Source organism: Eutrema salsugineum, unplaced genomic scaffold, assembly GCF_000478725.1.
Source record: "Eutrema salsugineum unplaced genomic scaffold, Eutsalg1_0 scaffold_15, whole genome shotgun sequence".
NCBI classification, from domain to species: domain Eukaryota; kingdom Viridiplantae; phylum Streptophyta; class Magnoliopsida; order Brassicales; family Brassicaceae; genus Eutrema; species Eutrema salsugineum.
Window position 1 is genome coordinate 1,550,187 of NW_006256867.1, and position 27,666 is coordinate 1,577,852.

General features: G+C 34.7%; 6 protein-coding genes across 6 annotated transcripts; 3 read left to right on the forward strand and 3 right to left on the reverse strand.

Moving 5' to 3' along the window:
• The first annotated feature begins 5,977 nt into the window (after positions 1-5,977).
• Positions 5,978-6,113, forward strand: LOC112087976. Its single transcript, XM_024158100.1, is given in 2 exon segments — positions 5,978-6,093; positions 6,095-6,113. Coding segments are annotated over 2 exon segments (135 nt in total).
• Positions 6,114-13,959: 7,846 nt separating this feature from the next.
• On the reverse strand, positions 13,960-16,814 carry LOC18021774 (casein kinase II subunit alpha-4, chloroplastic). Its single transcript, XM_006404710.2, has 10 exons — positions 16,405-16,814; positions 15,954-16,083; positions 15,664-15,858; positions 15,322-15,479; positions 15,047-15,137; positions 14,796-14,861; positions 14,628-14,710; positions 14,465-14,528; positions 14,296-14,364; positions 13,960-14,207 (listed from the first exon to the last, which is right to left on the reverse strand). The coding sequence occupies exons 1-10, from the start codon at positions 16,806-16,808 to the stop codon at positions 14,145-14,147; spliced, it is 1,323 nt and encodes a 440-aa protein (XP_006404773.1). The 5' UTR covers positions 16,809-16,814; the 3' UTR covers positions 13,960-14,144.
• A 1,529-nt stretch (positions 16,815-18,343) lies between these two features.
• LOC18021775 (casein kinase II subunit alpha-3) lies at positions 18,344-20,769 on the forward strand. Its single transcript, XM_006404714.2, has 10 exons — positions 18,344-18,508; positions 18,753-18,882; positions 18,978-19,172; positions 19,304-19,461; positions 19,663-19,753; positions 19,908-19,973; positions 20,087-20,169; positions 20,268-20,331; positions 20,413-20,481; positions 20,561-20,769. The coding sequence occupies exons 1-10, from the start codon at positions 18,423-18,425 to the stop codon at positions 20,618-20,620; spliced, it is 1,002 nt and encodes a 333-aa protein (XP_006404777.1). The 5' UTR covers positions 18,344-18,422; the 3' UTR covers positions 20,621-20,769.
• Positions 20,713-22,022, reverse strand: LOC18021777 (uncharacterized protein At2g23090). Its single transcript, XM_006404711.2, has 3 exons — positions 21,762-22,022; positions 21,575-21,615; positions 20,713-21,080 (listed from the first exon to the last, which is right to left on the reverse strand). Exons 1-3 carry the CDS (start codon positions 21,835-21,837, stop codon positions 20,961-20,963), a joined length of 237 nt encoding a protein of 78 aa, XP_006404774.1. The 5' UTR covers positions 21,838-22,022; the 3' UTR covers positions 20,713-20,960.
• Positions 22,023-22,269: 247 nt separating this feature from the next.
• LOC18021776 (molybdate-anion transporter) lies at positions 22,270-24,992 on the forward strand. Its single transcript, XM_006404715.2, has 9 exons — positions 22,270-22,513; positions 22,629-22,773; positions 22,906-23,074; positions 23,163-23,421; positions 23,566-23,654; positions 23,852-24,034; positions 24,128-24,213; positions 24,327-24,411; positions 24,476-24,992. Exons 1-9 carry the CDS (start codon positions 22,315-22,317, stop codon positions 24,608-24,610), a joined length of 1,350 nt encoding a protein of 449 aa, XP_006404778.1. The 5' UTR covers positions 22,270-22,314; the 3' UTR covers positions 24,611-24,992.
• Positions 24,993-25,261: 269 nt separating this feature from the next.
• Positions 25,262-27,148, reverse strand: LOC18021778 (prolyl 4-hydroxylase 13). Its single transcript, XM_024158534.1, is given in 8 exon segments — positions 25,262-25,402; positions 25,494-25,613; positions 25,693-25,758; positions 25,842-25,937; positions 26,390-26,484; positions 26,593-26,761; positions 26,852-26,956; positions 27,041-27,148. Coding segments are annotated over 8 exon segments (894 nt in total). The 3' UTR covers positions 25,262-25,267.
• Positions 27,149-27,666: the final 518 nt, after the last annotated feature.

Genomic DNA, 27,666 nt, shown 5'->3' on the forward strand with positions numbered 1-27,666 from the left:
TCGTATAGAAACCAAAACAGAATCTTAGTATCAACTATCTATAATTCATTCACTCTGTAAGTTAATAACAAGCATTTTATCTGCTAAAAAGGTCATAATTTTACTTTAACAAGAAAAAATACTCTAATTTTTGCATAGTAAAAAAGTTATAACTAATGTAAATAACTGAAAGTGAGATCATTTACCGATCTTCATGAGAAATTTTCTGATTTTTATTTGAAATTTTCTGATTTTTATTTGAAATCTATATATTTTTAGTATCAGATTCTTATGATAATTTGTTTTTTTTTGTTATGGATTTGAAATCTAGAATTTCCAATATTTTTTTAATGATTTTTTAAAAAAAAAATCAAAATTATAAGTTCTGTTTAAAGTTTTCTCGTTATAAAATGCCTCGTATTCTAGAAAAAAAATGCCTCGTAATATTTATGACATAAGTCAAGAAAGAATAGTTTCTATAATTTTTAAAAAGAATCTTGAAAAGAATAAATATTGTTAACCGAATAGTTAGTTCAGAATTACTATATATCTTGTAACTTGTAAGAATGTATTTTGAGCTACGGAGACAACAAAATTCCATTTAGTCCTTGAGTTAATACTGGTTAAAAGACATTTTGTAAGTAACTTTGGAGAAAAAAAGCCTTTGAGAGGCCTTTTCTTTCCCAACGAAAACCCTAGCCGCCTCCTTCACAGATCTTCGATCCGTCGCTTCTCCGGTCCGGCGTTTTTCGTCGGCGCCGTGAGAGGCGACTCCTAGTTAGGTAACTCGTTGCTCTTCAATGCAGTGATGGTTTGCGACCTTTGAAATTGAACGCTCCTTTCTTCTTCTCCGGCGGTGCTGAGGTGTGGAGGAGCCGTTTCGTTGAGGCAGAGTGGTGGTTGTGGGCTTTAGAGACTCGTTCAGCGAGTTGCTCGATCTCACCGGATTTGGATCCACTCGGGGACGGCGGTGTAAATCGCGGAGGGAGGAGCACTCATCGAGCTGCTCTGTAGCGGAATCACGAGGCGGCTCGGAGCTTGCTCGCGGGTCTAGATGGGTCGCGTGGTCGATGATCGGTTGCTGCGTTACAAAGACAGATCTGGCGGTGAAGAGGTTCGGGTTTAACTATCTCCTTCGTCTGCCAGTTTCTTGTTCCTCTGATGACCGGATTGAAAGTTAGAGTCGAGCTCGGAGGTCCGGCGATGGGCTGGCGTGCCGGTGTCGGCGAATACGGTGGGATCGAGGACTTCCCACTGTTGGCGAACCGTAAACCATTGTCTGGTTCTTTCGGTTTTTGTTTAATTTCAATTTTCTGTAAACCATTTCTAATTCCCGGTTTGGGTTGATTAATATAATATTAAAAAAAAAAAAGACATGTATTATTATACGCAAGATGCGTACTATGCTTAGTGGCGGAGCCAGCTGAGGAGGATCAGCTGCCCTAGGTGAAATCCTAAAAAATAAATAAATTGTTGTTGAGTTTTTTTAATTGATATATTATCCAAATCTAAAACAAGAATTTATCCTTCTAAAATTTAAAATTTAAGATAATTCAATAAATATTAGAGAATATTGATCCAATAACCATCACATAAAATTATAAAATAAAAATCCATAACAAAGTTTATAATTATCTCACATTGTAAATGATTCAATTTAGAAGCGGAAGCACTATAAATAAGAGTTTATCTTAAAATAATAATTACTCAAATAAATTCTAAACACCTTCTACAAGCTGATATAATTTAGAAAGGTATCTCGTCGAAAAATGAAATTTGTGGACACTAATACGCGCAACAGTATTGGTGATGAGTTTTTAAGCAATTGTCTAGTTTGTTTTATTAAAAAACAAGTATTTGAAACTATTACAATAAATCCGTGATAAAACTAATAAAACTAGAATAAAATAATTTTAAAATATGAGTGAGCATAAAATGCATCTATGAGATATTTATTAATGGTGAATTTTTTTTTTCAGTGAAACATATATCATTTTTTTAGATAATAAATATTATGATCCATGTAAAAAAATTTCGTCCCTCCGAGTTGAGTGTATGGCATGATTTGTTGGTGTAAAACATGTAGTTGCAAAATCGTAAATAAACGACTAAAGTAACGTATTTTATATTAAAAATATGCGAGTCCACGTTAAAGTTTAAGAATTTACAATAAATGATTCAACTTATTTATAGTTTTATCATTTTCAAATAAATGACCAAATCATAGTCATTTAATGCATATACTCTACAGTTTATCCGATAACGAAAACAGATTTTCATTTGTATTATACTACAACCATTGCATTTGAATATAATATCATCTATAGTAAAAGATGTAAATGACAAAAGCGCTGACGTCATAGAATTCACCATAAACGCAAATTAATTATATAAAAAAAGACAAAGAAAGGCACTAAGAGCAATGTAATATTTGTGTGTTTTTTTTCTCTGTTAAAAATGTAACATTTGTTCCTATCTTACCTTGTTACCATTTCATTTGTGTATTTTAAGAATTCAGTTTTTTCTTTTGTTTATAGTGAGGCTTTATTAATAAATTTTTAATCAGAGTCAAAATATCTTTTAGTTTTCTATTATTTTCTTTTAAAAATTTATGTCGCTTTGGAAGAAAAAAAAAATATTTTGAATATAAACGAGCATATGTAAATGCTTGGCCGGGCAGAAGTATCAAAGTTTAGTATTCATTCAAAACAATTAATGAAATTATCATAGTTTAATAGATTTTGGTTTTTCTCTATCGATTAAAAATTTCAAGAAAAATTGATATATGATAATTGATACTTAATATGTCCCCAATATCGAAAAGATCATTAATCAAATAAAATAATCATATAAAGATAAATAGAAGACAAAAATAGTGAGAAGTTAATAATTAGAACCCTAAAATATCTAAGATTAAGAAAAGAATATGGAGAGAATAGATAACATAACCTAAATTAAATGTTTGTAATATAAATATATTATAATTTATGATTACCTAAATTACTAAATAATTTAGTAATTATGTTGCTTGTTTAAACTTTAAAATAATTAAAATACTAGCCTATACTAGCCTATTTAGTTAAGATTCTGTATATGTGATGAGGAGCTTTCTAAAAACATAACATAAACCATGGACCACATCGTATGACGCAAAGTGTCGAGTAATAAGCAGACATATTAGTGCCTAATTTCCGGTCAAATTTGTGAAATTCAAACACGCATACTGATTCTTATAATATTTACATATGATTAACTGTAAGGAACTAAAAACATACAAATTCCACGACAAATTCCTCGAGAACATCATTGAAACGATCTTGATTTATTGTAATAGTTTTGGTTTAATATATAATCCCTACTTTGGGCCGGTGCAGTACAAATCTCGCATTCACATTTAAATATATATATATATATATATATATATATATGGTGTCATTTAGATTTATAATAGGATTAATCTATTATCTTTTAAAATATCGTATGCTTCATATTTGCAGAACTTCAACTTTTATTTCACCTGAATGCATTATATATGGAAAAAAAAAAAACTATAAGCGAGGGCGGGATCAACATGATTCAAGACATTAAGCCTCCAACAATACATATAAAGTTTTTCTATTCCTCAGTTTGTCAAAACAATAATATTTCACTACAAAGACCACCTGATATGATATTCAAGTATGCGACCTTCAAAAATTGATTATAAAAGAATTTGACTAAAAAGTAGAAGCCGTTATCATATATATGATCCCACCATCTTTGATTACATTATATAAGAAATACATCCACGAGAGTAATATAGTATATTTATACGCTTTCCAGACATCCTTACATATACTAAACGGAAAGCTATATGAATGTGAATTAAAAAGAATTATTAATAAATGCTTAGTAATAAAAAATATGACAGAAATTATTTGTTTCCTACGATTACGACAGAAAAATCTCGATGAGATCAACCTCTTTTTTTGTCAATGATATAACTTAATTATTAACCTATTATTTGACTTAACAATGTAATTTGCTACTAAACCCTAACCTTTGAGCCTTTGACCTTTAACCTTTAACGAGGAGGCCAAGACCAGTCAAAGCCACGAGCCAAAGTTTCTTCTACTTACCGACCTAAGAGAAAGGGAAAATGACTTAAACGCCCCTACGATGTCTCTTAGTTGCATAAATGAGGTCCAGCTGTAGATGTTTGAGAGGAACAAAGCGGCGAGGGACAGAGACAAAATCGTGTTGTTGTGTAGGAAAAACGTAACGAGATAGGAAACGGAAGAGTTGCTTAAGGTTATGTACTTATGTCTATTGTCTAATCAACGATGAAATGGGTTTAGGTTACCGTCGACTAACTCTGGTAGGCACCGGTGTATTGAAACAATGACAAGTACTTGTTATAATTTACTTATCCGTATTTTTAAAAAAATTGTATGTATTATTCAAACTTCAAACCACTGCATATGCAATTATTTATATATGTCATGTTTTAATGTTTGAAAACAAACAATTATTTATTTTTTTTATGTAAATTGATAAGTGAATCTAAGTAAATCTCTTGCATAGAACGGATGACATTTCATTATATGTCTTCTATGGAGGATAACACATTCTTATATATAATCACTATTTTTTTTTTGAAAAATAAATAAATATTCAAATTCTGACGTAGTATTTAATTGTAAATTAGTTTATTCAAAGATTTTGAAGCAAAAAAAAATTGATTAGAAGGGGTATAAAATAGTTTTGTCTGTTCTATTTGTCAAAAGGTAAAAAATAGTTACTCATCCAACTTAATTTACTTGGTGTTATACTCTTAATTTTGCTCTTAAGTAGTTTCAGAAATTATTACTTTTATAAAAAACTGGTAGTTAATTTCATTAAACGTAATAAATATTTGTAGCGAGGGCAGTTTAATTTCTGACGCATAGGGTAAGGCCATAGCTCGTCTGGAAACCCAAGATTATGCACCTTGTCCCTACAGCCCTATGCCTCTGACTCGACCCATGAACCTTTGTATACCTCTACGTGCAATGTATTTTATACGAAATTCGTACTTATTCAAAAGTCCATGTACGATATTTTGTACTTTTGTTTTGTACATTATAAAAAGAGTGCTTTGATTGATGTTTTCCGCATAACCCACGATGTTGGCATCACGTAACGCTCAGGCTTCAGAGATATTTTGTCAAAAAAAAAACGTTCAGAGAGATTTATACTCGAAACTCGATTTCTAAAATATCTACTAAAAGATATTATTTTCAGCATACTATTTCTTTTTTTTGAACTCTCAAGGGATATACTTTCTCGTAGTATTACCATCTGAGAGTTATGTGGTCTTGTGGTGGGGAGATAAAGATGAGACACAAAGCGAACTACTGGATAGGAACGAGCGACAAAACAAAAAGCCATTAAATAGATGCGACAAAAGTCTTTTGATAGAGTAGAAGTGGAAGATATGTGTTTAAATTTAGTAGGATATATATTTAATTTTCTTTATGAAGGTTCTAACGATGAATGTGATCACCAGAAAATAAAAAATAAGTTTTTCATCTGTTAGTAATATCTATCTATTATTTGGTCCTGTGAAAAAAAAATGTATCAGTTAATTGAGCTAGTGTATGTTGAATCCATAAATTTTCCAAATAATTTAGATTATCAACCAAACTCTTTCTTTTTTTTGTCGACAACCAACCTCTTTCTAGAACACTACTTTTTATAACTGGAGTATTCTTTACAATTGCAATTTTAATGTAATTTTGCAAATGTTTTTTCCCCTTCAATTTCACATAAGTGTGCGCGCGCATTATAGGAAAATCAGTTTCTATTTGATCATGAACTCTGATTTGCCTCGAGTGATTCGAATAATTTTATCATTTGGTTGTATACACATTAAATATATATATATACGTGAATCATTGTATATAGTATATATATATATATATATATGAATATTTTATCTTTCTTCTATGTTGGCTAAGGATGATAAAAGGAGAGAAACATGGAAGTGAGACATGGAGCGTTGTCTACTGCTAATGAGAATTAATGGGTCATCATAGCTTCTGCCATGTCATCACTCTCGTCTTGTCAAATCAACGCCATTCATCATCATCACCATCCATGCATGGCAGACATAATTAGCAACTCTCTTTCGTGATAATTAATCTAGTTCATTCTTTAATTTAAAATGTCCTAACCATGTTTTATGATGCATGAAGTCTACGGAACATGCAGGTTATTAGGTTAACATTAACATTTACGTGTTAATAAAATAAAACGAAATGTTCAAGGACAACTAATAGTGTAGGGTTAGAATGGTAGCAGGGTCAAGCAACAATATTTATTGCCTACGTTCATTACATGCATGATTGTAGTACCGTAATAAAGTTTCTTAATCATCCGACGTCGACAAACAAATATTGTGTTCCGATATGCGCTCTTATAACCACACAAGTTCATGTTAAATAAATGTTATATATACACTCCAATCATTTATCGGAAAGTATATATAAATAATTAAAATAACCTGGAAAGTTGTAGTAAACATTGGTCTAAGCAATTAGTACTTAATTCATTATATATTTTGGTTTTCCTATTGGTTAAAATATATCATTTTATAGTACCATACGTACTTGGTTATGAGTGTGATGATGTCCCTAGAAAGAGACTCACTAGTCACTACGTTAATCAAATGGTAATATATATGATTATTATGGTTTCTACCAATTAGATTGAGCTAAGGTTTTAGACTTCACTTGTTGACAATTAATATCTTCATGTAATATTCACTCAAGATATACTTAAATGATCACTAAAAACAGTATAAACGTCTGTTATGTGCACACAATTGTACACAAGTATGGTTGGTTCTTATATGATAAAGAGCGGTTGATTCTGTGGATTCAATTCCATAAGATATAGTTCGAATGTGAACTTATGTACAGAGATGATTTAAGATTTCACATGTATAATCAAATGTATGATTTCAAATCTAGAAAATTATGCCCTTAAGAAGTCCAGAAAATTATATACTCAAGATTTGTAACTTCATATATATATGAAGTTATATATATATATATATATACAAAGAAAACAAATAATGCATGTGCTTGCGTGTCCGATTATTATGGTTGTACGTGTAGATTTTAGGTTGTAACTTTTAAGGTCTATATACATATTTTATTTAAAAAACCTCACAAATACTACAAGCTAAGATATTTTATATCAGAAAAAAACATGAAAAGTTTTTTTTTTTTTTGTAGCGCATGCCGCATGCATGCCATTTAATATATATATTTGACTACTAAAAACATATCATTGGTGATAACTTTAATATCAGAAGTCAGAACAACACAATTTAGTAATTTATGTTTGACCTGAGGAACCCTTTATGGCTTTATCTAATGAATAGTGAAGCAAAATGCGCTTTGTAGTACCCACATACTTAACGACATGGTCATTGGAAGGGATTATACAACCAATGGATATATACCCACACGCTTTGTAGTCCACTTATCAATTTTATATCTTCATATTTGATTTTCATATGTTTAAATATATTAGATCCAACAATATCTTTGGGTGTGCATAATCCACCTAAATATTCAGAGATCAGTTTTTCAAAGATATGGAACATTTTAGATACGGAAGAAGACCATATAGGTCTATAATAAATAATAGCTACTCGAAACAGGATGATTACATAATCATTTAATTAGACAAAGGGAACCAGAGAGATCAAACTAAACTATAAAAAATCTAAGACAGGGAGAGATTGTTATACAGACACAGTCCTCAAGATCGGATTATGTGCTTAATGTCGCCTAATCATCTTTGTTTAGATTACAGATTCTCGTGCTTTCTTATTGTCTACAGTTATTTCTCTGATTTACCGACCACCAATCTCTACCCCATGCGCGTACTTTCACTCTCCATAACACCTCATCACTGAGGAAACTAGGAAACATATTTGGCTTTGACTTAAAATTGCGATGACTTTGACTTTGACTTGAAATGAGTTATGTTTTTTTTTTCTGGCTGAATGTTTAAACCTAGAAGATGCAAGTGAACAAAGGGACATTAAAAAGAGTTGTTGAGCTGAAAAATCCATGTCCAACTCCCTATTAGTATGATATTATCCGTTTTGACTCAAATGACAAAGCCCGCACAGATTTGTTTTTGGATTCCTTCCTAAAAGACCTCATATATACTAATCTATTGGACATCTTGCTTATATACTATACACTCTTGGTTTTAACTTCCAATGTGAGACTTGGATTGATATCCCAACAATCTATCCCTCAAACCAAGTATCACACAAACCCGTGGTCTCCCAACCTTCTGCAAAACTTGGCACCCATCGTGTATCGCCCAACCAAACCCTTCGCGTACCGTTAAGAATATTTTCGATACAAGGCACATCCCAATCGCAAGGTCATCTTGAGGGCTCTCTTTCCTCCACTGGACACACAGCCCACGCCTAGTTGTCCAGCTTCATCTTTTCCAGAACCTCGCTCTGATACCAATTGTTGAGCTGAAAAGCCCATGTCCAACTCCCTATTAGTATCATATTATCCGCTTTGGGCCTAAGTGGCAAAGCCCGCACAAATTTGTTTTTGGATTCCTTCCCAAAATGTTTCATACTAATATGTTGAACATCTTGCTTATATACTAGACACTCTTGGTCTAAACTTTCAATAAGGGATTTGGATTGATATCCCAACAAGAGTTACATAAACCGTTATCCTTTTTTTTTTCTTTCTAATTTTTTTGTTTTTTATCAAACCATGAAATACAAGTTTGAGATACATATTTGAAACACATAAGCTGCAGGAAACGAAGCTAAGAGATCTTCGAAGAAAGCCCAAACAAAGGAAACAAAGTTCCAGAAGAAGGGAAGTCTAAAAAAGAGGTAAAATCTATGGAAACGGTACAACAGAACTGAAAACTAAAACTCCAAAGTACTAAAACTGAAACTCTGAATAAGAGTAGTCCCGAGATCGAATACAGAACCTGTAGACGCCGGAGTTTCACCAAAGAACAATTAAAAGCCTTGAGAAGAACTAAACCAACAGTGACCACCGAGGGCCAAAGAAACCGCAGGAAGCACAAAAACAAGCTCCAAATAGACAACACCAGCAGAAATGAAAGCAGGGCCAGAATTAACCAGAGACCAAAAGATAAAATCATCACTGCCACACCAAAAGGCCAACGAACTTGAGCTGACCTAGACTCAAGGAGATAAACCTTGAACTCCGATTAGAGATATACCAGAGAAGATCAATAACCTTACACATGATGATTTGCGTACAAGCCATATCCATCTACAAATATATAGCAAGCGCCATTCCGCCGAGCAAAACTGAAGACCAACCCACTATAACGCTTTAAACCCAACTTCAAAACTCCAAACCGTTATCTCAAAAGTAATTTTATTTTTTTAAGTACGTTATTACCAAGTAAAAATAGGATTCATACAAATCAAAATCTTTAACATTTGCAATTATGATAAAATATCAAAACTGAAAAAATTTTATTACCCAATGTAACGAATTACCCAATGTTTTTGGGAAATTGCTCATTTTAGTCCTCAACTAGTAGCAATTGGCATAAATAATCCTCAACTATAGTTATTGCAAAAAAATTCTGAATTTAACGTTGACCATGCAAAATTAAGATTAATATAGTCAATCATTAACTGAGAAAACAGAAGACGTTACATTAAATTTCGTTAGCTTTTTACGAGTCTAATTTCGCAGAGTCAATATAAAGTTGAGGAATTAATTTGCCACATTAAAAGTTGAAGAATTAATCTGTAAAAATATAAAACTTGAGGAATTAAATAAACTGAAATTTAAAAATATACACATAATTGTTAAAACTTATTCATAACAACGGTGAGAATTATTACATAGCACTAAGAACTATTGAATGTGAAAAGAAACTATTAAATTGTTTGTTCATAACAATTTTAATAATTTTTTAACATTAAAAATTATTAAATTTGAAAAGAGAAAAAATCAAAATAATTATATAAAACTATATAAGAACTTAACCGAAAGTTTTTACAGTTACAGATTTTTTTTTTGTATTTGACGGTATTAATAAAGTAATTCTCTATTATTCATGCATGAAAGCCTAAATTACTTGGATTTTACCATCATATTTTTATAGATGTAAGACCACCTATTTTTTTTTTTTTTAATTTCTTGTGAGCCATATTTTTATTTTAGATCAGTAGTTGATAGACTAAATTATGTTGTAAAGTATTGTTTTATAATTATAAAAATCTAGTTTGTAGCACATGAGTACCATCTAAGAGCTACAAAAAAATTAGAAATATATACGCTTGTTAAATTAATTTCTAAAATTCTTCTTATCTTTTTATGTTATCTTTTTATTTTATGTAAATTTTGTTCTTTTCTTTTGTATTAATTATTTTGAAAATTGATCGGAACTAAACTGTTTTCATAAAATAGAATTTACCTGTTTTTTACCACAAATTGTTTTTGCAAAATGCTACATTTTTTTCTCAACTTGAACTACCATTTTTATTAGACCAGAGCTATATATAGTTTATTTGATTTTTTTGCACATTCAATAGTTTTTAATATTACGTAATAATTCTCACCATTGTTATAAATAAATTTTTAACAGTTATGTGTATATTTTTAAATATTAGATCATTTAATTCCTCAGGTTTTATAATTTTACAGATTAATTAATTCTTCAACTTTTAATTTGGCAAATTAACTTTATGAAATTAGACTCATAAAAAATTTAACGAGATTTAATGTAACGTCTTCTGTTTTCTTAATTAACGGTTGACTATATTAATTTTAATTTTACATGGTTAACGTTGAATTGAGGATTTTTTTGTAATTACAACAGTTAAAAATTATTTATGTCGATTGCAAATAGATGAAGAATAAATTGAGCAATTTTCTCAATGTTATTAGTTAAACTAAAAAATATCAAAACGAACCTCAAAATTGCATGATCGATTAACACTTGGAACCAAACCATATTACATGCTTAGATCTCGGGTCTGAAAAGTTATATAATTCTTAACACATAATCTACTAATTATCAGAAACACGGGTGATGATTCGTTATATATGTTCTTAATTTGGGGCGTTGGACTCTATTTATATTCTCGATGCGCGTATGTACACCAATGCATCTTCTTATTACTGAGACGTCACTAAACGACTCTACATTTAAATTACAATAACGAATCGTTATTTCTAGCCAATAGTCCCAAATATTATATATTTTTTTCTCTCAGCTTACCTGGTTTTCCAATAGTGAAGAGACAAGATTCCAAGAATTCTATCGGTTCTGAATAATTTTAAAGATAATTTAAAATATGATATAGCTTGCCAAAAAAACTAAAAATTAAAATATGATTCAGGGAAAAGCTACGGTTAAATTAGTTTAAGATGTCGAGTAAAAATTACGATGTGGTGGTTGTAAAAATTCAATAAGCCAGTTTAGGATGTTTGAGATAAATCCATTTCTCGAACTTTTTTGTTTTCCTTTCTGAAATGTATCAAGATGGGTAAAACCAAATAGTTTCTCGAATCTTTAGGTTTGAGAGTTTAAAACACATACAAGTACAAGATACTTAGGGATTTGAGTTACCAAAATTTTTCCTAAAATCCTAATAAAATAAAATTCTTTCCGCCAATTAAAAAGGATAATGTAAAATACCTATTTAAGGTTGTGCTGTCTTAATAAAAAAAATATCAAGTTTCAGACTCTATTCTCTGTTTTCTATCTCGTCCAACTATATTTGTTCAAATGACTCACAAATCAATTCATTCTAAATTTCTAATCACAACCAAACTCATTTCCATTTTTTTTTACAGAGAAGTCCATCATTATGTTTGGTACAAGAACGAAGCACTAATTTTTAAAAAGATGCCTGAAACGACATCGACAATCTAGGGTGAACAGAGACCAGTACAATAAATTTCTTATATGCATGTTTTGATCATTGCCGTGATTGATGAATGCTTTATAAAAAAAAGAAAGGCCAGTACAATAACTGTGAACAACTACGAGATGATTGAGTCTCCAAACCACAATGGTAGAGTGTTTTGAACCTTAGAATATGCCTTCTTGGCTTCTTGCGGAGCAAGTGTTGCGGATTTTTTTTTCTTTTTGGGTTAAATGTTAAATTTTATACCAAATTTTTGATTTTTTTACAGACAATACAGAGATACAACGAATAAAACGGAAAACAAAAATCTACTGACACACAAAAACAACAAAGAAACAACAGAAACACAAAAAAGCCAAAGATCCAGCAAGTAAGAGAAGAAAATTAAAACCGAAACCAAACAAGATGAGAAAGCAGCAATCACGTGCAAAAGCACAGACCATCACGTTTTTGCCGCAGCTCAAAGAACTAGAGTTCACATCATAGTTGCCACGAGCGCCCTTCCGAGGCCCGTCCTCTAACCACCGGAAAAAATACCTACAGCTTCTCCGAAAACTGACGCAATCTCCGAAATGCGTAACGGACTAAACTGCAACCGGTGACAAGGAAGTCTGAGCGGTAATCGGAGAAGTCACTTCCAACCACCATTCCCGTAGAAACCGAAGCCTCCATAGGGACCAACCTCCACAGCTACAATCTAACCGGACAACAGACCGGTGCCTCTACAATACACATCTCGAAAGGCTCCACTATCTACACCGAACCACGATCGGAGTCCTCACGAGTCAAGACCAAGACCAAACTGCGAAACTGCTGAGAATTGCTGATAACACAAACACACACCCACAGCGAAACCCGAGCCACAACGGTGAAAAGACGGCACCGGAAACTTCGTCGAACATGGTGAGAGAACAGCCGCTGAGCCACCCGCCTAAAACCACCGTCGAGAGACACTGTTGGTGGAGCCACACACGCCGGAAGAAACGAGAGCCACCACTCCGAGGCTAGCCACAAGCCAAACCTCTCCTACGAAACCAAAACCAGAGACTGAACCTGTCCTCTAGGTCCGAATCGCTGCCGCTGGAGCCGAGGAGATCAAAGCCTACATCGCCACCACACCTATGCCTCGGGAACACCGCTATGAACAAAACGAGGCAGAGATGGACTTTAACCGGGGAGAGACGAACTACACCACCGAGGAAAATCGGAGAGCTCGCCGCCGGCGACGAGGACTCGCAAAGAAAAGCCGAAAGAGACCGTCGGAGGGAAACGCCGGTGAACACCAAAAAAAGCAAACCCCACCGAGATAGAACGACGCGAACGACAGAGAGGCGCATCAGCACAAGGAGATCGCCTTCCACCACCGCAACCCCAGCGACGCCACTGAAGCTCCGTCGCCGTCGAACGAAGACTACACACCGGAGAAACTTCACTTTGACGCCACACCGAGCCGACGGCTGAACTGAGACAAAACACCTAACAAACGAAAGAGGATGCCATCAGAGTCCCTCCTCCGGCGACGGTGAGCCACCATGCGCGCCGGAGAGGGAGATCGGAAGGATCCTTTAAGGTGTCTGCAAGAGAAAGTTTCAGATCTGATTTCGCTCGAGAGAGAAAAGGAGGAGAGAGAAAAAGTCAGATATTGAGTTTAAATGATATATTATTGCTCAGTGTTGCGAATTTCCCATTGACTAAACCTAATAACAAGCCGAGCATTAAAGTTTCTTGACTTGAATCATTTAGCCACGTTAGGAAAAGTGACCATGTCATGAAACCTACGAAGGGACAAAGGAGCTTTGAAATACATCAACTCGAGATGTCGTGGCTGAACAGACACCCAAGGAATAAGTGATCTTTGGTTTCACCGTAGATTTCAGAAACGAAAACAAATGTCATCGTCGGTGATTCACCAAAAACGAAGCCGAGAAAGAGTTGATTGTCTGTCGTCGTTAACTAATTTCCGGCCACAGATTTCGTCAACTTCCACTCCAAAAGCGAAGACATAAAATTTTCCAGTAAAATTAAAACTGAAGAGAAACTTCTTTAACCCGTCTTGTGGATTTTATAAATGAATTAAAAAAGAGTTGAAACACTGAGAACTCAGGAGGAGCAAAACAGCAACACACACAATTGAGAGACAGAAAATCAGGGCAAATCGATTTTTAAACAAATTGAATCCGTAAAGAAATGAAAATCGGAGATTGAACAAGCAAATGTTTCAGGATCATTGGCCACGTGGGGTGCGGCTACTTTCTGCATTCCTAATCGGGTAGAAATACGGATGCGCCTGAAAAATCAACATATAATCAATTCGATTATGTACAATCTAAGAAACTCTTGACCTTAAAAGGAGAATGAATATAATTGTTTCTTACCATTGCTTCTTTAGCAGTTGGCCTTTCTTGGTGATCATATTTCAGCAATTTATCCACAAAATCAATAGCCTTTTTAAGATGAAAAAAAAAAAACCTGAGTCATCCAAAATATCCGGTTTTTCGTTTTACAGCTTCTTAAATATATAGAGTAAAAGCAAATTTTGTGTACCTCAGGAACTGCTAAGTGCTGGTTTTCAGAGTTGATGAACTTCGACCATGGCTTCCGGCTATGTCTATAAAAGAAAATCAAAGAATCAATAATTCAAAATTCAGAAATGGAATGCGAAAACTGTGATTCTGAAAGATTTCAAGAACTTTTAAAATTGGGATACCTCCCCACGAGGGATGCAAGATTAGGGTCCAATTCTATGCGGTATCTGTTTAAATAGGTATTGAGTTCGTCTGTGCCAAGCACCTGTCATAGTTGTATTATATACACATAGTTAACTTGGAGGAACGTAACAAGATGATTCAAAGGTTAAAGCTTTTCGAAATCTTACCTTTGCAATTTTGACCAATTGGTCATAGTTGTCATGTCCATAAAAGAAGGGTTCCTTGCGGAATATCTGTAGAGAAATTCGGCATCAGATGCGAAAATAGATATAAATCACTGTATGTATCTCTAGGAGAGTAATCTCAAGGTTCTGAGATCTGAAAAGGTTCAGGATAAAATAAACAACACGCACCAAAACTCTTATCAGCTAAACAAAAACACACACCAGAATAAAACTAAAAAGTTTAAAACGCTCACCATTCCAGCAAACATACACCCAAGACTCCACAAGTCTAAGGAATAGTCATAGTCCTGTAAATCCACCAGCAGCTCTGGACCTTTGAAGTATCTGCTCATCATATGAAGCGAGTGAAATCACGTTAAAGATTAAGCAAATGCTTTATATCAGCTAGATGAAGTATAAGGCTATGTTTCTCTTTCTAAAAATCCCCAAGTGCTGAGCGCATACATTTCTCATGCAGAGGAAGCATTGTTGAAAATTTAAAACAAAGAGAAACAACCAAAGGGACTACCTTGAAGCAACACGAACATTGTATTCTTTCCCAGGATGGTAGAACTCTGCCAAACCCCAGTCAATTAAACGTAGTTTCCGTTGCTCGTGATCAATCATAACATTATGCGGTTTCACATCTCTGTGCATGATTCCACGCGAATGGCAGAAATCCAACGCCTGCATGAACACAACAAACAGAATTAGGAAAACAGAGTGAAACAACAAACATTTAAAACTGATTCACAAGTCAAATAATTTCGGATACTACACATTAATGTACCAAATACATTTGACAGAGCATCAAAGTATTATTACATACAAGAAATCCCGGTAAAGGATCCCAAGAAACTTGATTACTTACCTTTAGAAGTTCATAGATATAGTATCGAACATCATAGTCTGAGAGAGTTGGATACAGGACTTTAAAATCCTTATTGTTCACATGTTCAAATATCAAGCTCGGCGTCTTCGACTGCTGATCTCTAACAATGTCGAGCAATTTTACAATATTTGGCCCACCGCAGAGGTTCTGCAGAATCTTAATCTCTCTCTTGATCTGCACATCAAGGAGGAGCAAAATAAAGAATTCAAAACACGCTTAATACTGAGCATAAAATTCCCAAAACGAGAAGCGTCTGAAAATCCACAAACCTTCTTCTTCTTCACAGGCTTCAAAATCTTGATAACGCATTTCTCGTTATCAGTGGCATGGATGCCTTCAAAGACCTCACTGTATTTTCCCCTTCCTACTTTCCTCACCACCTCATAATCATCCTGTACACTGCACCATCAATGAAACTACCTTAAACACTGACAAGAAATACAGTGATTAACTCCACACAAACTAACTCAAGATAAACACATATCTATTGAACAGTAACCACACCACACAACGTCAAGAACCAGTATCAATTCCAGCAATTTGCAAGAGATTATGTACAAGAAATATATCAATTCTGCGTTAATTTTCACGACATTAAGAATCCCTAAATCTACATTCCACGTTGATTTCAGAATCTATCAATCCCTCTAAATCATCAAAACCAATCTCATACCAAAGGCAAAGATCTAGAAAGCTAAGTAAATTAGTTTAAAAGATTACCCCCATTGAACAGCAAGGGATTCATAATCCCAATAATCTTTGGGCCTAACAACGTTGACATCGGCGTAAACCCTAGCCTTAGACGGCGCACCGGCACGCCGGATAGATTTTCCGATCTTCTGCGCCAGCGTTTCCGATTTATCCAAACCTTTCACGCGAGATTGATGTTGCTGTTGTTGTTGTTGTTGCTGTTGCTGGCGCAGATGTTGACGGTAAAGAGAGGCGCTGGAGGCGAATCGACGGAGGTCACGGAGGGAGGAGAGGGAAGAGAAAAGGAGGCTCCTCGTCGCCGGAGACGACGAAGAAGAAGAAGAGAAGGAGAGGAAAGAGAACAGGTTGTCGTTGGCGGCGGAAGCGTTGCGAAGAGAGGAGATTGTGAATCCACCACAAGGCCTTAAGGCCATTTAACATTTAAGTCTCTAAAAGAGAAATGACAGAGAAGGTAACGAATCGGCTTTTTTTTTCCTTTTTTTTTTTTGGTTGGCCCGAAACGGTAACGTTTTCGACCTCTTTGCATACTTCTTTCTATTCTTGGATATATCCGCCGACGTTAATATTTATTTAATGACCGCATAATCCACTTGTAATGACGAATATAGGCCTGTTTTTTTTTCGAAAAATTAATAAGGAAAAGACCAGAGTGGATAATTCGGATATTAAAAAACATTATTGACAATAATCGACAAAAAAACAGTATTGACAAAAAAAAATATTAGCCAAAAATGAAATTAGTAATAGGATCAGAAAGTTAGTATTGAGGTCAAATTTGAAACTTATATGTCAAATCATTTTAGTAATTAACCTTTTACCAAAAAAAATCATTTTAATAATTTTGAGAAATTTTAGATATTTTGAAACTTTTTTGTTTTTTACGAACGTTAAAATTCATTAGAATATAATGAAAATTCAGACGTTACAAAAAGTTAGACCTATGTACTTGTTTAACTTAGGCAAAAATAAAAATAAAAATAAGGAAAATAAAAGAGTTGGGACAAAAGATGTATGAGATGGATAAACGATTTTAAATGGATAATTATATAAACGAACCAAAAATAGAAGAGAGAGTTTGGAATGGATGCAAGATGGATTGAGTTTTCCGTCTTGAAATGGATAGACTTAACATAACAAAATCTGAGTGTCAAAGAGGTGAGTCTTTTGTTTATTTAAAACATCCACAATCAATCAAACCAAAGATGAAAGTAACAATGGAAGAACTTGTTGCTGTTGGATTTAGCATTAAACATAGCCATTAAGAAGCTCAGTATATAAGACTTTGCCCGAGCAAGCCTATATAAATTCCTTTCATTACTTTTTACAAGTCAATAAGTATTACTTTGGAATAATTTTGTTGAAGCCAAAATACGAGTATAGGCAATGTTTTGCTTAGTTACACAAACTTGTTTTTTTTATAGCAAGTCAATAAGAATATGGTTTTCATGATACTTTGCTTTTAACTTAGACAAAATTCTAATTTTGGACTACAACTAAAAAGTATATGGTTTTCATGGTACTTAACTTTTAACTTAATTCTAACTCTACTACATAATTTTTTCTAAAAATTAGATCAAAACTTGTTATCAATAATCGCTGAAAAGTAGTGGTAGTGACAGTCGCAACCGCCGTCGCGTAGAGAATGAGAGAGTTCAGTCACGAAACGGCGTCGGACTTATACACGCATTTGCCAAGTGTTTCTTTAGCACGCACGGTGTCGTTTGAGACTGATAAATATTTGATTGGTTTGACTGAACCATGAAAACCCAATTGGTTTGGTTTCGGGTTATTTTCTCAACTGTAGCCTGGAAAACGCATAACCAGGATGCGTAATTAGATACGGTTCCAGATCGGTTCGATGTGGTTTGATGGGTTTTGGTTTTCTTTTCTCCACTAAGATTCTTCTTCCAACTGGGCAAAAACCCTTTTAACCTGCACAAGGCGCACTTTCCTCTGTCATCGTCATCCATTTTCCACCACCTGACGATTGATTGCTAAAAGCTCACAAATCTGATTTCTCCCAAATCATGTCCAAATCTAGGGTTTATACCGATATCAACGTTGTTCGTCCCAAAGAGTACTGGGATTACGAGTCCCTCGTTGTTCAATGGGGGTAAACTTCGCGTTTCTTCCATCTCTGTTCTTTTCTTGCCCCAATTCATTATTTTTATTTACTTATCTGTATTGCTTTTATGGCGTCTTCCGGTGTAGTTTGGTTCATTCCCAAATCGAATTTGAATTCGAGAAAGTGGAATTCTAGGGTTTTAGCTTCGAGAATTTTGTCTTTGATCACACTGTGTTAATCCATTTGAGTGAAAATTACTAATACTTCACTCTTTTGTGGTAATCTTGTTCAGTCACCAAGATGATTACGAGGTTGTGAGGAAAGTAGGTCGTGGAAAATACAGCGAAGTCTTTGAAGGCAAAAACGTCAATACGAACGAGCGATGTGTGATCAAGATCCTCAAACCCGTGAAAAAGAAGAAGGTGAATCAGTCTGATACATTATACATATACACTTGCTGATTTGTGTTATTTGGTTTTTCTGAAACTTGATTAGTTATGAATTTGATGTTGTGCAGATAAAGAGAGAGATCAAGATTTTGCAGAACCTATGTGGTGGACCAAATATTATTAAGCTGTTTGATATCGTGAGAGATGAGCACTCCAAAACTCCTAGCTTGATATTTGAGTTTGTCAACAGTGTGGACTTTAAAGTATTGTATCCCACACTGACTGATTACGACATCCGATACTATATTTACGAGCTTCTGAAGGTAAATATGATTTCTACCAGACATAGAAATGTTTATGCTTGTCTATTCATATTGGTGATTGATTTACATTGGTTTTATCGATGCACGTTATCGGAATCTGTAGCTGATGTTACTGCGTTGTTGCATTTCAGGCATTGGATTACTGTCATTCCCAAGGAATAATGCATAGAGATGTCAAGCCTCACAATGTCATGATAGATCATCAGCTGCGTAAACTTCGCCTGATAGATTGGGGCCTTGCAGAGTTTTACCATCCCGGAAAAGAGTATAACGTTCGAGTTGCCTCGAGGTAAATCACAGCTCAAATCCACCTGCATTGCCATGTCCAATAAGGGCCTTTATAGATCAAAGCTTCTATAAAGCTAACTTAACCCTTTAAAAGCTTGTTAGTCTACTTGTGCGTTCCACCTGCATTGCAATCAAAGCTTCTTGTGCGTTCCGTAGTTCTTATTTATAATGAAGACTAACAAATGTGTAAATTGTTTGTCAGATATTTCAAGGGTCCTGAGCTGCTAGTTGATCTACAGGATTACGACTATTCTTTAGACATGTGGAGCCTTGGCTGCATGTTTGCTGGCATGGTGAGTACTGAGAATTTCCTCTCTCCTCTCACTAGTTTTGATGTTGAAGTTGCAAGCATTTGAATTTCTGAGTTTTTAATTGTTTTCCCCATACTTTAAACAAAGGTAAATAATTAACTTCTATTGTGGCTTATTCACTTCTCAATGCCTACAGATATTTCGTAAGGAACCGTTCTTCTATGGTCATGACAATCATGATCAACTTGTCAAAATCGCCAAGGTATTTCGCTAGCCTCTAGGCTGCTAAAACTTGTTTGCATAAGATTACATTGTAAAGCTGGATCCGTTTGTTTAATTTCTGATTGAAAATCCGTGCCTTCTTTTATCGCATAGGTGTTGGGAACCGATGATTTAAATACTTACCTTAACAAATATCAGCTAGATCTAGATCCTCAACTGGAGGCACTTGTTGGAAGGTCTTATTTCATCCCTGGTTCTCTTGTGTTGTTTATACTCTTAGGCTCGGTTAATATCAGACAAATGAGATAAAACTTGAAGCCACTCTCATTTGCAGGCATAGCAGGAAACCATGGTCCAAGTTTATCAATGCAGATAACCAACACGTGGTCTCACCTGAGGTTTTATACTCTTTCTTGAAATTTATAAACTTTCGTTCTTAACTTCTTGTAGTATTGACTCCATTGTATGAACATCTCCAGGCCATTGATTTTCTCGATAAGCTTCTTCGGTATGATCATCAAGACAGATTAACCGCAAGAGAAGCCATGGTAATAATCCTCAAATTTTGTTTTTTACCCTGTTTTTCATCAAACTTATTTTGATGATTTGTGGTTATTTGTTTTTTAGGCTCATCCTTACTTCGCCCAAGTTAAAGCTGCGGAGAGCAGCAGACTACGAACTCTGTAAAACCAAAAGCTTGATGCTTTCTATTATTTTTGAACCAAAATATTGTGATTTGTAATATTAACTCGAGAAACACCAGAAGTTGTATCAAAATTGTTGTTATTTATCATAATAGAGACATAAATGAAAGCAAAAAGCAACAAAGAGAAAAAGTTCCAAACAAAGGCTTCACGATATAATAATAATTATAGCAAGAGACTTAGTATTGAAACAAGGCTTTAGTAAAGAGAGATAGAAACATAAAGTATGTTTGATCCAAGACACTTTAACTTGATGATACAAACATAGGAGAAGGATCCATACATTTACATTGGTATCCTTTTTTGTGAGATAGATAGTTTCTTCACTTCTTGAGGTGAGGGAAGCAAGCAACAACATCGGCTTTCGGATGCTTGGCCTCTGCGTGCTCCCTGCATTTCACTTCCGATGTTGTGCAGATGAATGTCTGCATACAAACCTTGCACTGTATACACACCAACAAGTAGCAAGTTATTGAATAGAAGAACACTTATAACTCAACTCAAAAATAAATCATGAAACGTAGAGACACAAGATAAGTCTTACATCAAGAAAGCAAAATGGGTAAGTTATTGAAATGAAGAACACTCGACTCAATATCAATACCATCAGCAATTGTAGATCAACATGAGATTAGTCTTACATTTTCATGACTCCATAAGTTCTATTTAGAACCGAATAAACAACCCTAATTCTGATCACAACTCTATTACTTCGATTTGGTACCTTGAGACCATAAATAAATTACAATCTTAATGACCATTATCTTCAAAATCATGGAGGAATGGAGAGATTAGAGATTCTTATTCCTTAACATGATCAAACTCTTGATTCTCCAGAAAACCGATTCTACTGACCAAGAATCATATAAAATTTTAGTTGAGTGAAATCATCTCACCCATTTGATCATAAACAGTTTAAACAGTAGCAAATGATCACCTGAATCGACATAGCTTTCTTGTTCGCCTCCAATTGGCTTCCTGTAACAAATCAAAAGATACAATCATCAAAAAAAAGAGGAGATTTTAGGATTTGAGCTCCATTTCTCTGTATAGAAGTTTGATCCGTTTTCCCAAACCCTAAATCGAATCAAGAAAATTGAGAATCGGCTCGTGTTTTTGTTTACCTTTTCCAGCTTGCCTTGCCTTCTCCAAGTTTTTCTCACGAGCCATCTTCGATTTCTGTGCGTTTCCTCCACCCATCTCTCTCTGTCTGATTCGATTACGCAAGGGAAGGAAGACGAGACTACTCAAACCCTAATTTTTTCAGAAGAGGTGATATAAAATATACGAAATGGAATTATTATTTTTTTGCCGAAAATGTTGAATTTAGTCGAAAAACGCAATCTTGCAATGAGAAAAGAATATTTATATGAGAAGCAATCCCACTAGCCCACTCACATAAATTCGCCACTCACTTAGTGTACCATTCACCAATCAACCAACGCGTTTTTGATTCTAGATAATTCGATTCACCTTAATGGGCCTTAAGCCTTTTTAAGATATTGACCCAATTAGATTTAGAAACTATTAGCCCGATGTAATCAGTAACCCTCTAGACGATCAAGAGGTTTCCGTTTTTCGTTGTTTACATCAGTCAAGATCTAAAATCCCATCTCGTCTCCGACGTTTGATTTTTTTTTTTTTTTTCCGGCGGCTTCACCGGTTGCCTTAGGATCGATGGGTGTGGTTATCGAGAGCTTTGTTTGGCAACCAAGCTCAAGCGTCTTCGTCTTCTTCTTCATTTCCGCATTTCTGTCGATACTTCTGTTTCCCTACTTCGCTAAGAACAGAACTTTTGGTACGTTTGATCACACCGTTTCCTCTTCTTTCGCTCGGTTCCAGAGATGGTTTCTAGCTATCTACACTCTCTCTTCAGGTAACATCTTATAGATTTCTTCAATTTTCGTGAATCTGAAGCATGTGCGGGTGATTTCAATCTCTGGTTTCGAAACCAAATTGGATCTTTGCTATAATTAATTCCATTTTCACAGTGATGGAAGGTTTATGGTCTGTGTATGGAGAATTGGAGTTAACCTCTTATGACGTAAGTAAAGAATCGATGGTGTTTTATCTCTGTGTTGGCTACTCGACCACTCTTATCCTCGGCCCTTTACTTGGTGTGGTTTCTGATCTCATGTAAGTGTGATTTTTCTCAATCTGATTTAAAGTGAGAATGTTGATCAAAAGCAAACCCTGAATCTCATTGTTTATGAAGTTTTTTTTTTTTTTTTTTCAAGTGATGATCTTGTTGCTTACAACGTTTTGTAGAGGTCAGAAGAGGATTTGTCTACTCTATTGCGTCTTGCACTTCGTTGCTGGTGTGTGGAAGAGGATTACAATGAGCCCTAGTGCTTGGTTTGCAAATGTTTGCTTGTCTCTTGCTGGTCTCGTATATTCATTTGGGTTTGAGACTTGGCTGGTTGTGGAACATGAAAAGGTAAGGATTCGTTACCGCGTTTTGAGTTTATTATTAGAAAAGAAGATTCTGATTCTGTAGTAATGTTATGTGTCTTGTATCTTTGTAGCAAAGTCAGCGTAATGATTCGTTGAATGAGACATTCTGGTTGATGACTTTTCTTGAGTCTGCATCTTTAATTGTTGGTCAAGTTCTTGCAAATTGGCTTGTGGATGAAAATGTTCAGCATGGCGTTGCGTTGTCTGCTACGGCGTCTCTGTTATTGTCTGTTGTTGCCATTATTTGTATTGTCCGGACTGCGAAAGAGCCTTTGAAGACTTTACCGTTTAGGGATTATTCCGCAGCTTTCTATGCATATGTTCTTGGTGGTAAGGATATTGTCTTCAAACTTTTCTTCTGCATTGAAGCTTCTGGATTTGATTTAGATTTGTAACAAAAAGAAAATTGCACTTTAATTCAATTTAAAGTTCATGAAAGAGGATAAGCTAATCTTTTCTTTTTAATCTTATCAGATAAAAAAATATGGTTTCTAGGAACTGCACAAGCCTGCCTCCAGTTTTCCACTGCAGTCTTTTGGATTCTTTGGGCGCCAACGATAGTGGTATGATCAAAACCTTCCTAGCATATATTGCTGTTACTTGAACCAACTTTTATGTTTCAGAAATCAAACTAGCAATGATGCTTGCTTTCATCTGATGTTTAGGACTTTAGATAGGATAATCATCGGTGCTTACTTCGAGACATGCAATGATTATTTTCTTTTGATCTACTTGTTTAAAATGAGTTATGTTGGGTCAGGCTGATGGGCGAGAAGTGAACCTGGGATTGATATATCCATGCTTCTTGGGTTCGAGAATGCTTGGGAGTAGTGTATTCCCATGGCTTATGAGCGGACAATCATTGCTCCGGCTTGAAGATTGCTTAGTCTACATATACGCAATACTTGGGTTTGTGTTCTCTATAGTAGCCTATGATTACCAGGTAACTTATTTACTAGTTTCGGAAAAGATTACTCGTGAAAAAAAACAGTTTCGTTGCCATCATATTGAAGGCCTCACACATTTTATCTTGCAGGAAATCAGAACCTTAGTAATACTTTTCTGCTTATTCCATGGCTTTGCTGGACTAGCACTGCCTTTGCTTGCAAGATTAAGGACCATGTAATGCTCTTATATACATTTACTCGTTCATTTTTTTTTCTGATTATTTAGCCGAGACAAGAATGAAGAATCTTTCTTCTCTGTTGTGATGAATTTGTTATCTTTATTTATAGGTATGTACCAAATGAATTACGTGGAGGGATGATAAGCATTTCTCAAGTCCCAGCTAATGCTGCTATTTTGTTTTGCTTAATACAGGTATTAAGTCTTGTTAAACTGTTTTGCTACTGTTTCAATCACGTAACTGATCTTAAAATTGCAGAGAGGGTACTCGAACACGATCGAGAACTCAACAATGATGGCTTTTGGTGCCATTTCTTTATTCACTGCATCTGGTTGTATATATTTATTGAGACGATGGGGAAAGTCACCACACCAAGATTGGCACAAATTATGATGAATCTGAGTAACTCTAGGTCTCTACTCTCTCTAGTATGAGACTTGTGCAATTGAGTGGAGGCAGGACAAGCAAATCACAGACATATCTACATGCTTTCTAAAGAAAGAAATTCAGGTAGGTATGTAATCTTGTGGTTGATGGTCTTGCTTCAATTTTGTGGCAGCATGAAGTTGAGCAAACACACAAAACCTGGAAGCTCAAAGTTGCGCCAAAATCAGCATAAAGGTTTTGTTTTGTTAGTCTGAGATATTATTTTGAAATTGATTGTTTCTTTTTTGTTCATTTCTTATTTAAGATCATCTTCTTCAGACCGTGTAAGGCCTTACATTTATTGGTTTACAAGTAAATATGTATAAAAATGGAAAGTTCCGGGTTGGCAGCGGAAAAATATTTTTGTAATATTTTTTATTGGACTTATGCATATACAATAGTACGCAAGAGTAAGAAATTTTTAAAAACAACTACATTTTTCCTAACAAAACGCATGTTGTTTCCTTGCTTTTGGTGTATGATCTTTGTGTTAGTGGTCTCGCTTCAATTTTGTGGCAGCATGAAAGCGAGCATACACAAACCTGGAAGCTCAAAGTTGCAGTTATAAGGAACATCAGAGGTCTTTGGACCTCAGCTTCTTTGGACCTTTTAGGCCTTAAAAATTTATTGTTTAACAAGTAAATGTGACTGCAATTTTACAATCTTATCTTCATAATCTTCAAATGATTGGTCTCTTATCCACTTTGTGGCAACCCATTTCTCTCCCTTGATAACAGGACAACTACCATGAAGAGATATCTGCAACAACAAAATCAAATCGTATTTGAGAAAAGATCAAACAACATAAAAAAATGTTGTAATGGGTCTTGATTGTCTTGAAAACACTGACTGGATCGATTGTTCCGTTTGGAAGCAAATTGTAGAAGAAAATGGCGTCTCCTTGTCGCGGTTTTATTGTCAAGCCAACACACTTCTTATAATCATAGTTTCCTTCCATGTTTCTCCAACTCTGCTTCCTCAGATCCAAAACCATTTACAACAAGAAACCTCAAGCCATAATAATCCAAAAGAAAGACACAATGATTTACCTCAAATGGGAACATTGTTTCTCCGCCTTCTTCTACAGTCGATAAGTATAACAGGAAAGATGCGAGCTGTATTCCATGAATAACTTATCAACTTTTGGGAGTTTTAATATTGACTTTATAATCTAAAACACGAACAATATATTGCTTACCCTTTGGCTTCTCAGGGGACCGTAATCAGCTGGATTGAATGCGTCATGATGTGGATCATACTTCTGACCAAGCCTATACCTCAAGATGTTGAATGGCTGGAGAGAAAAAAAAAAACACATAAACTTCCTATTGAAAGGAGCCAGTTTTGACAGGCTTGTTACATGTCTTTATCGTTCATAATACGCCGGTAAACATTTGAGATAACTTGGAGTGCAAGATATGTTTTTACCATGTGTTTATCGTTCATATTACTTCGGTACATTAAAGATAACTTGGAGTGCAAGATGTGTATCTTGCGAATTTAGTATTGTGGACCATCAAATGCCGACAAGTAACTGAATTCCAAAGAAAAAATTCTCTAGATCTCGGATATATTCCTAGCATAAACAATCATTTAGCAATTTACGTATCTTGTTCACCAAGTTATCTCCAGTAGTAAATGGTGCATGTTTTAAGACATTTTTATGTCAAATATGCGTTGAATTGTAGGAACAAAAACCAAATATGCATTGTTGTTTGTTTATATATGAATGTATGTATAGCTTACTTCGTAATAATCTCTAGGGACCCTCGTAGCTATGGCTATTTTCTCTTCGATGGCAGCTAAAATCCCTGATTTGTCATCATCAGCACGGATGTACACTCCGGTGCTGCATTCAAAATGCTTCATCAATCTAATTGTTCTCTATCCTCTGAATTTCCATTATTAAGATATTAATTAGTCTTATGTAAAGATTGATCACACAAGGCAAGATTAATACCTTGTTCTATGGTTTTGAATGGTCTCTGCGGTTTCGCCTATTCTTGCAGCAAGCTGAGAAGGCTTAAGGTTATGTTTTGCCATATTGATTATGGCTTCACATTGTTGTTTAGTTGCGAAATTTGGGAAGTAAAAAGTTCTAGGTTGCCAACTTAAAACCTGATCAAGCCACATCAAACATCATCTATAACTTGTGAAACTGAATCTAAATTTCTGATCTCAATATTGTAAGATTTTGTAGATAGTGACCTGAAAAGGAATGTTAGAATCAGAACTATCTCCAGTTTCTTCATGATCCAAAGATTCAGTTTTCTTGTTTACAGTTCTTCGTATTGGAATCTCACTGAATATTCCCTGTAGATATAACAGAGAAAAACAGAGCTTTGAACAATCATTCACAGAACTCGATGAAACAAGAGAGAAAAAAAGAAAACAAACCTGAGAGAAAAGATTGAAGAAGGAGACACCGGTGATGACGAAGAAGAAGCAACACGCCATGAAAACGTACGGAGGCCTTAACTTCTTCTCTTTGCCATAGGATCTCATAATCTCTCTCTCGAAGAACTAGTTTTAATTTCCTTCGTGAGGAAACTTAGGAATCGACTCTGTTTCTCTCTTGACTGGCGGGAATTTGAAATTCAGAAACAGAGAAGAATGTTGAGATGTATCATCGTCACGTCATGATTCATCTTCTTGAATTTTCAGCACTTGTTACTGCAGATTCTTTATATGGACCATGTATGTCTTTAAAAATTTTCATGTCTTTTATTCAGACAAAATCAATAACTGTTTTCTTTTTTGTGAATTAATATTATTTTTTACTGTTTACAAAAACCAAAGTCAGTTTCAGTCTTAGATCCGTTAATATTTTAGTGTGATTTTTAAAACTGAAGTACTTTAACGTCGCATTTCTGTTGTTTTATCATAAATGATTTTTAAGTTTAGTAATTAAACTTTAATGTTATGTATTTTAAAACAGTAATTACTGTGATCATTCATATTTCTACAAGAGTCGAAAATACAATCTTTGTAAGAACAATTGTGAAAATATCTTGAACTGAGTG

Bases quoted from the DNA above. Each gene is read 5' to 3' on its own strand.
- LOC18021775 (XM_006404714.2), top strand. From the start codon at position 18,423: ATGTCCAAATCTAGGGTTTATACCGATATCAACGTTGTTCGTCCCAAA. The intron at 18,883-18,977 runs GTGAATCAGTCT...GATGTTGTGCAG, and splicing joins AACCCGTGAAAAAGAAGAAG to ATAAAGAGAGAGATCAAGAT. The intron at 20,482-20,560 runs GTAATAATCCTC...TTTGTTTTTTAG, and splicing joins TAACCGCAAGAGAAGCCATG to GCTCATCCTTACTTCGCCCA.
- LOC18021774 (XM_006404710.2), bottom strand. From the start codon at position 16,808: ATGGCCTTAAGGCCTTGTGGTGGATTCACAATCTCCTCTCTTCGCAAC. The intron at 15,859-15,953 runs GTTTGTGGATTT...CTTGATGTGCAG, and splicing joins AGCCTGTGAAGAAGAAGAAG to ATCAAGAGAGAGATTAAGAT. The intron at 15,138-15,321 runs GTAGTCCCTTTG...TATGATGAGCAG, and splicing joins AATGTTCGTGTTGCTTCAAG to ATACTTCAAAGGTCCAGAGC.
- LOC18021776 (XM_006404715.2), top strand. From the start codon at position 22,315: ATGGGTGTGGTTATCGAGAGCTTTGTTTGGCAACCAAGCTCAAGCGTC. The intron at 24,035-24,127 runs GTAACTTATTTA...TTTATCTTGCAG, and splicing joins TAGTAGCCTATGATTACCAG to GAAATCAGAACCTTAGTAAT. The intron at 24,412-24,475 runs GTATTAAGTCTT...TTAAAATTGCAG, and splicing joins TTTTGTTTTGCTTAATACAG to AGAGGGTACTCGAACACGAT.
- LOC18021777 (XM_006404711.2), bottom strand. From the start codon at position 21,837: ATGGGTGGAGGAAACGCACAGAAATCGAAGATGGCTCGTGAGAAAAAC. The intron at 21,616-21,761 runs GTAAACAAAAAC...GATTTGTTACAG, and splicing joins GGCAAGGCAAGCTGGAAAAG to GAAGCCAATTGGAGGCGAAC. The intron at 21,081-21,574 runs GTGATCATTTGC...GTGTGTATACAG, and splicing joins AGAAAGCTATGTCGATTCAG to TGCAAGGTTTGTATGCAGAC.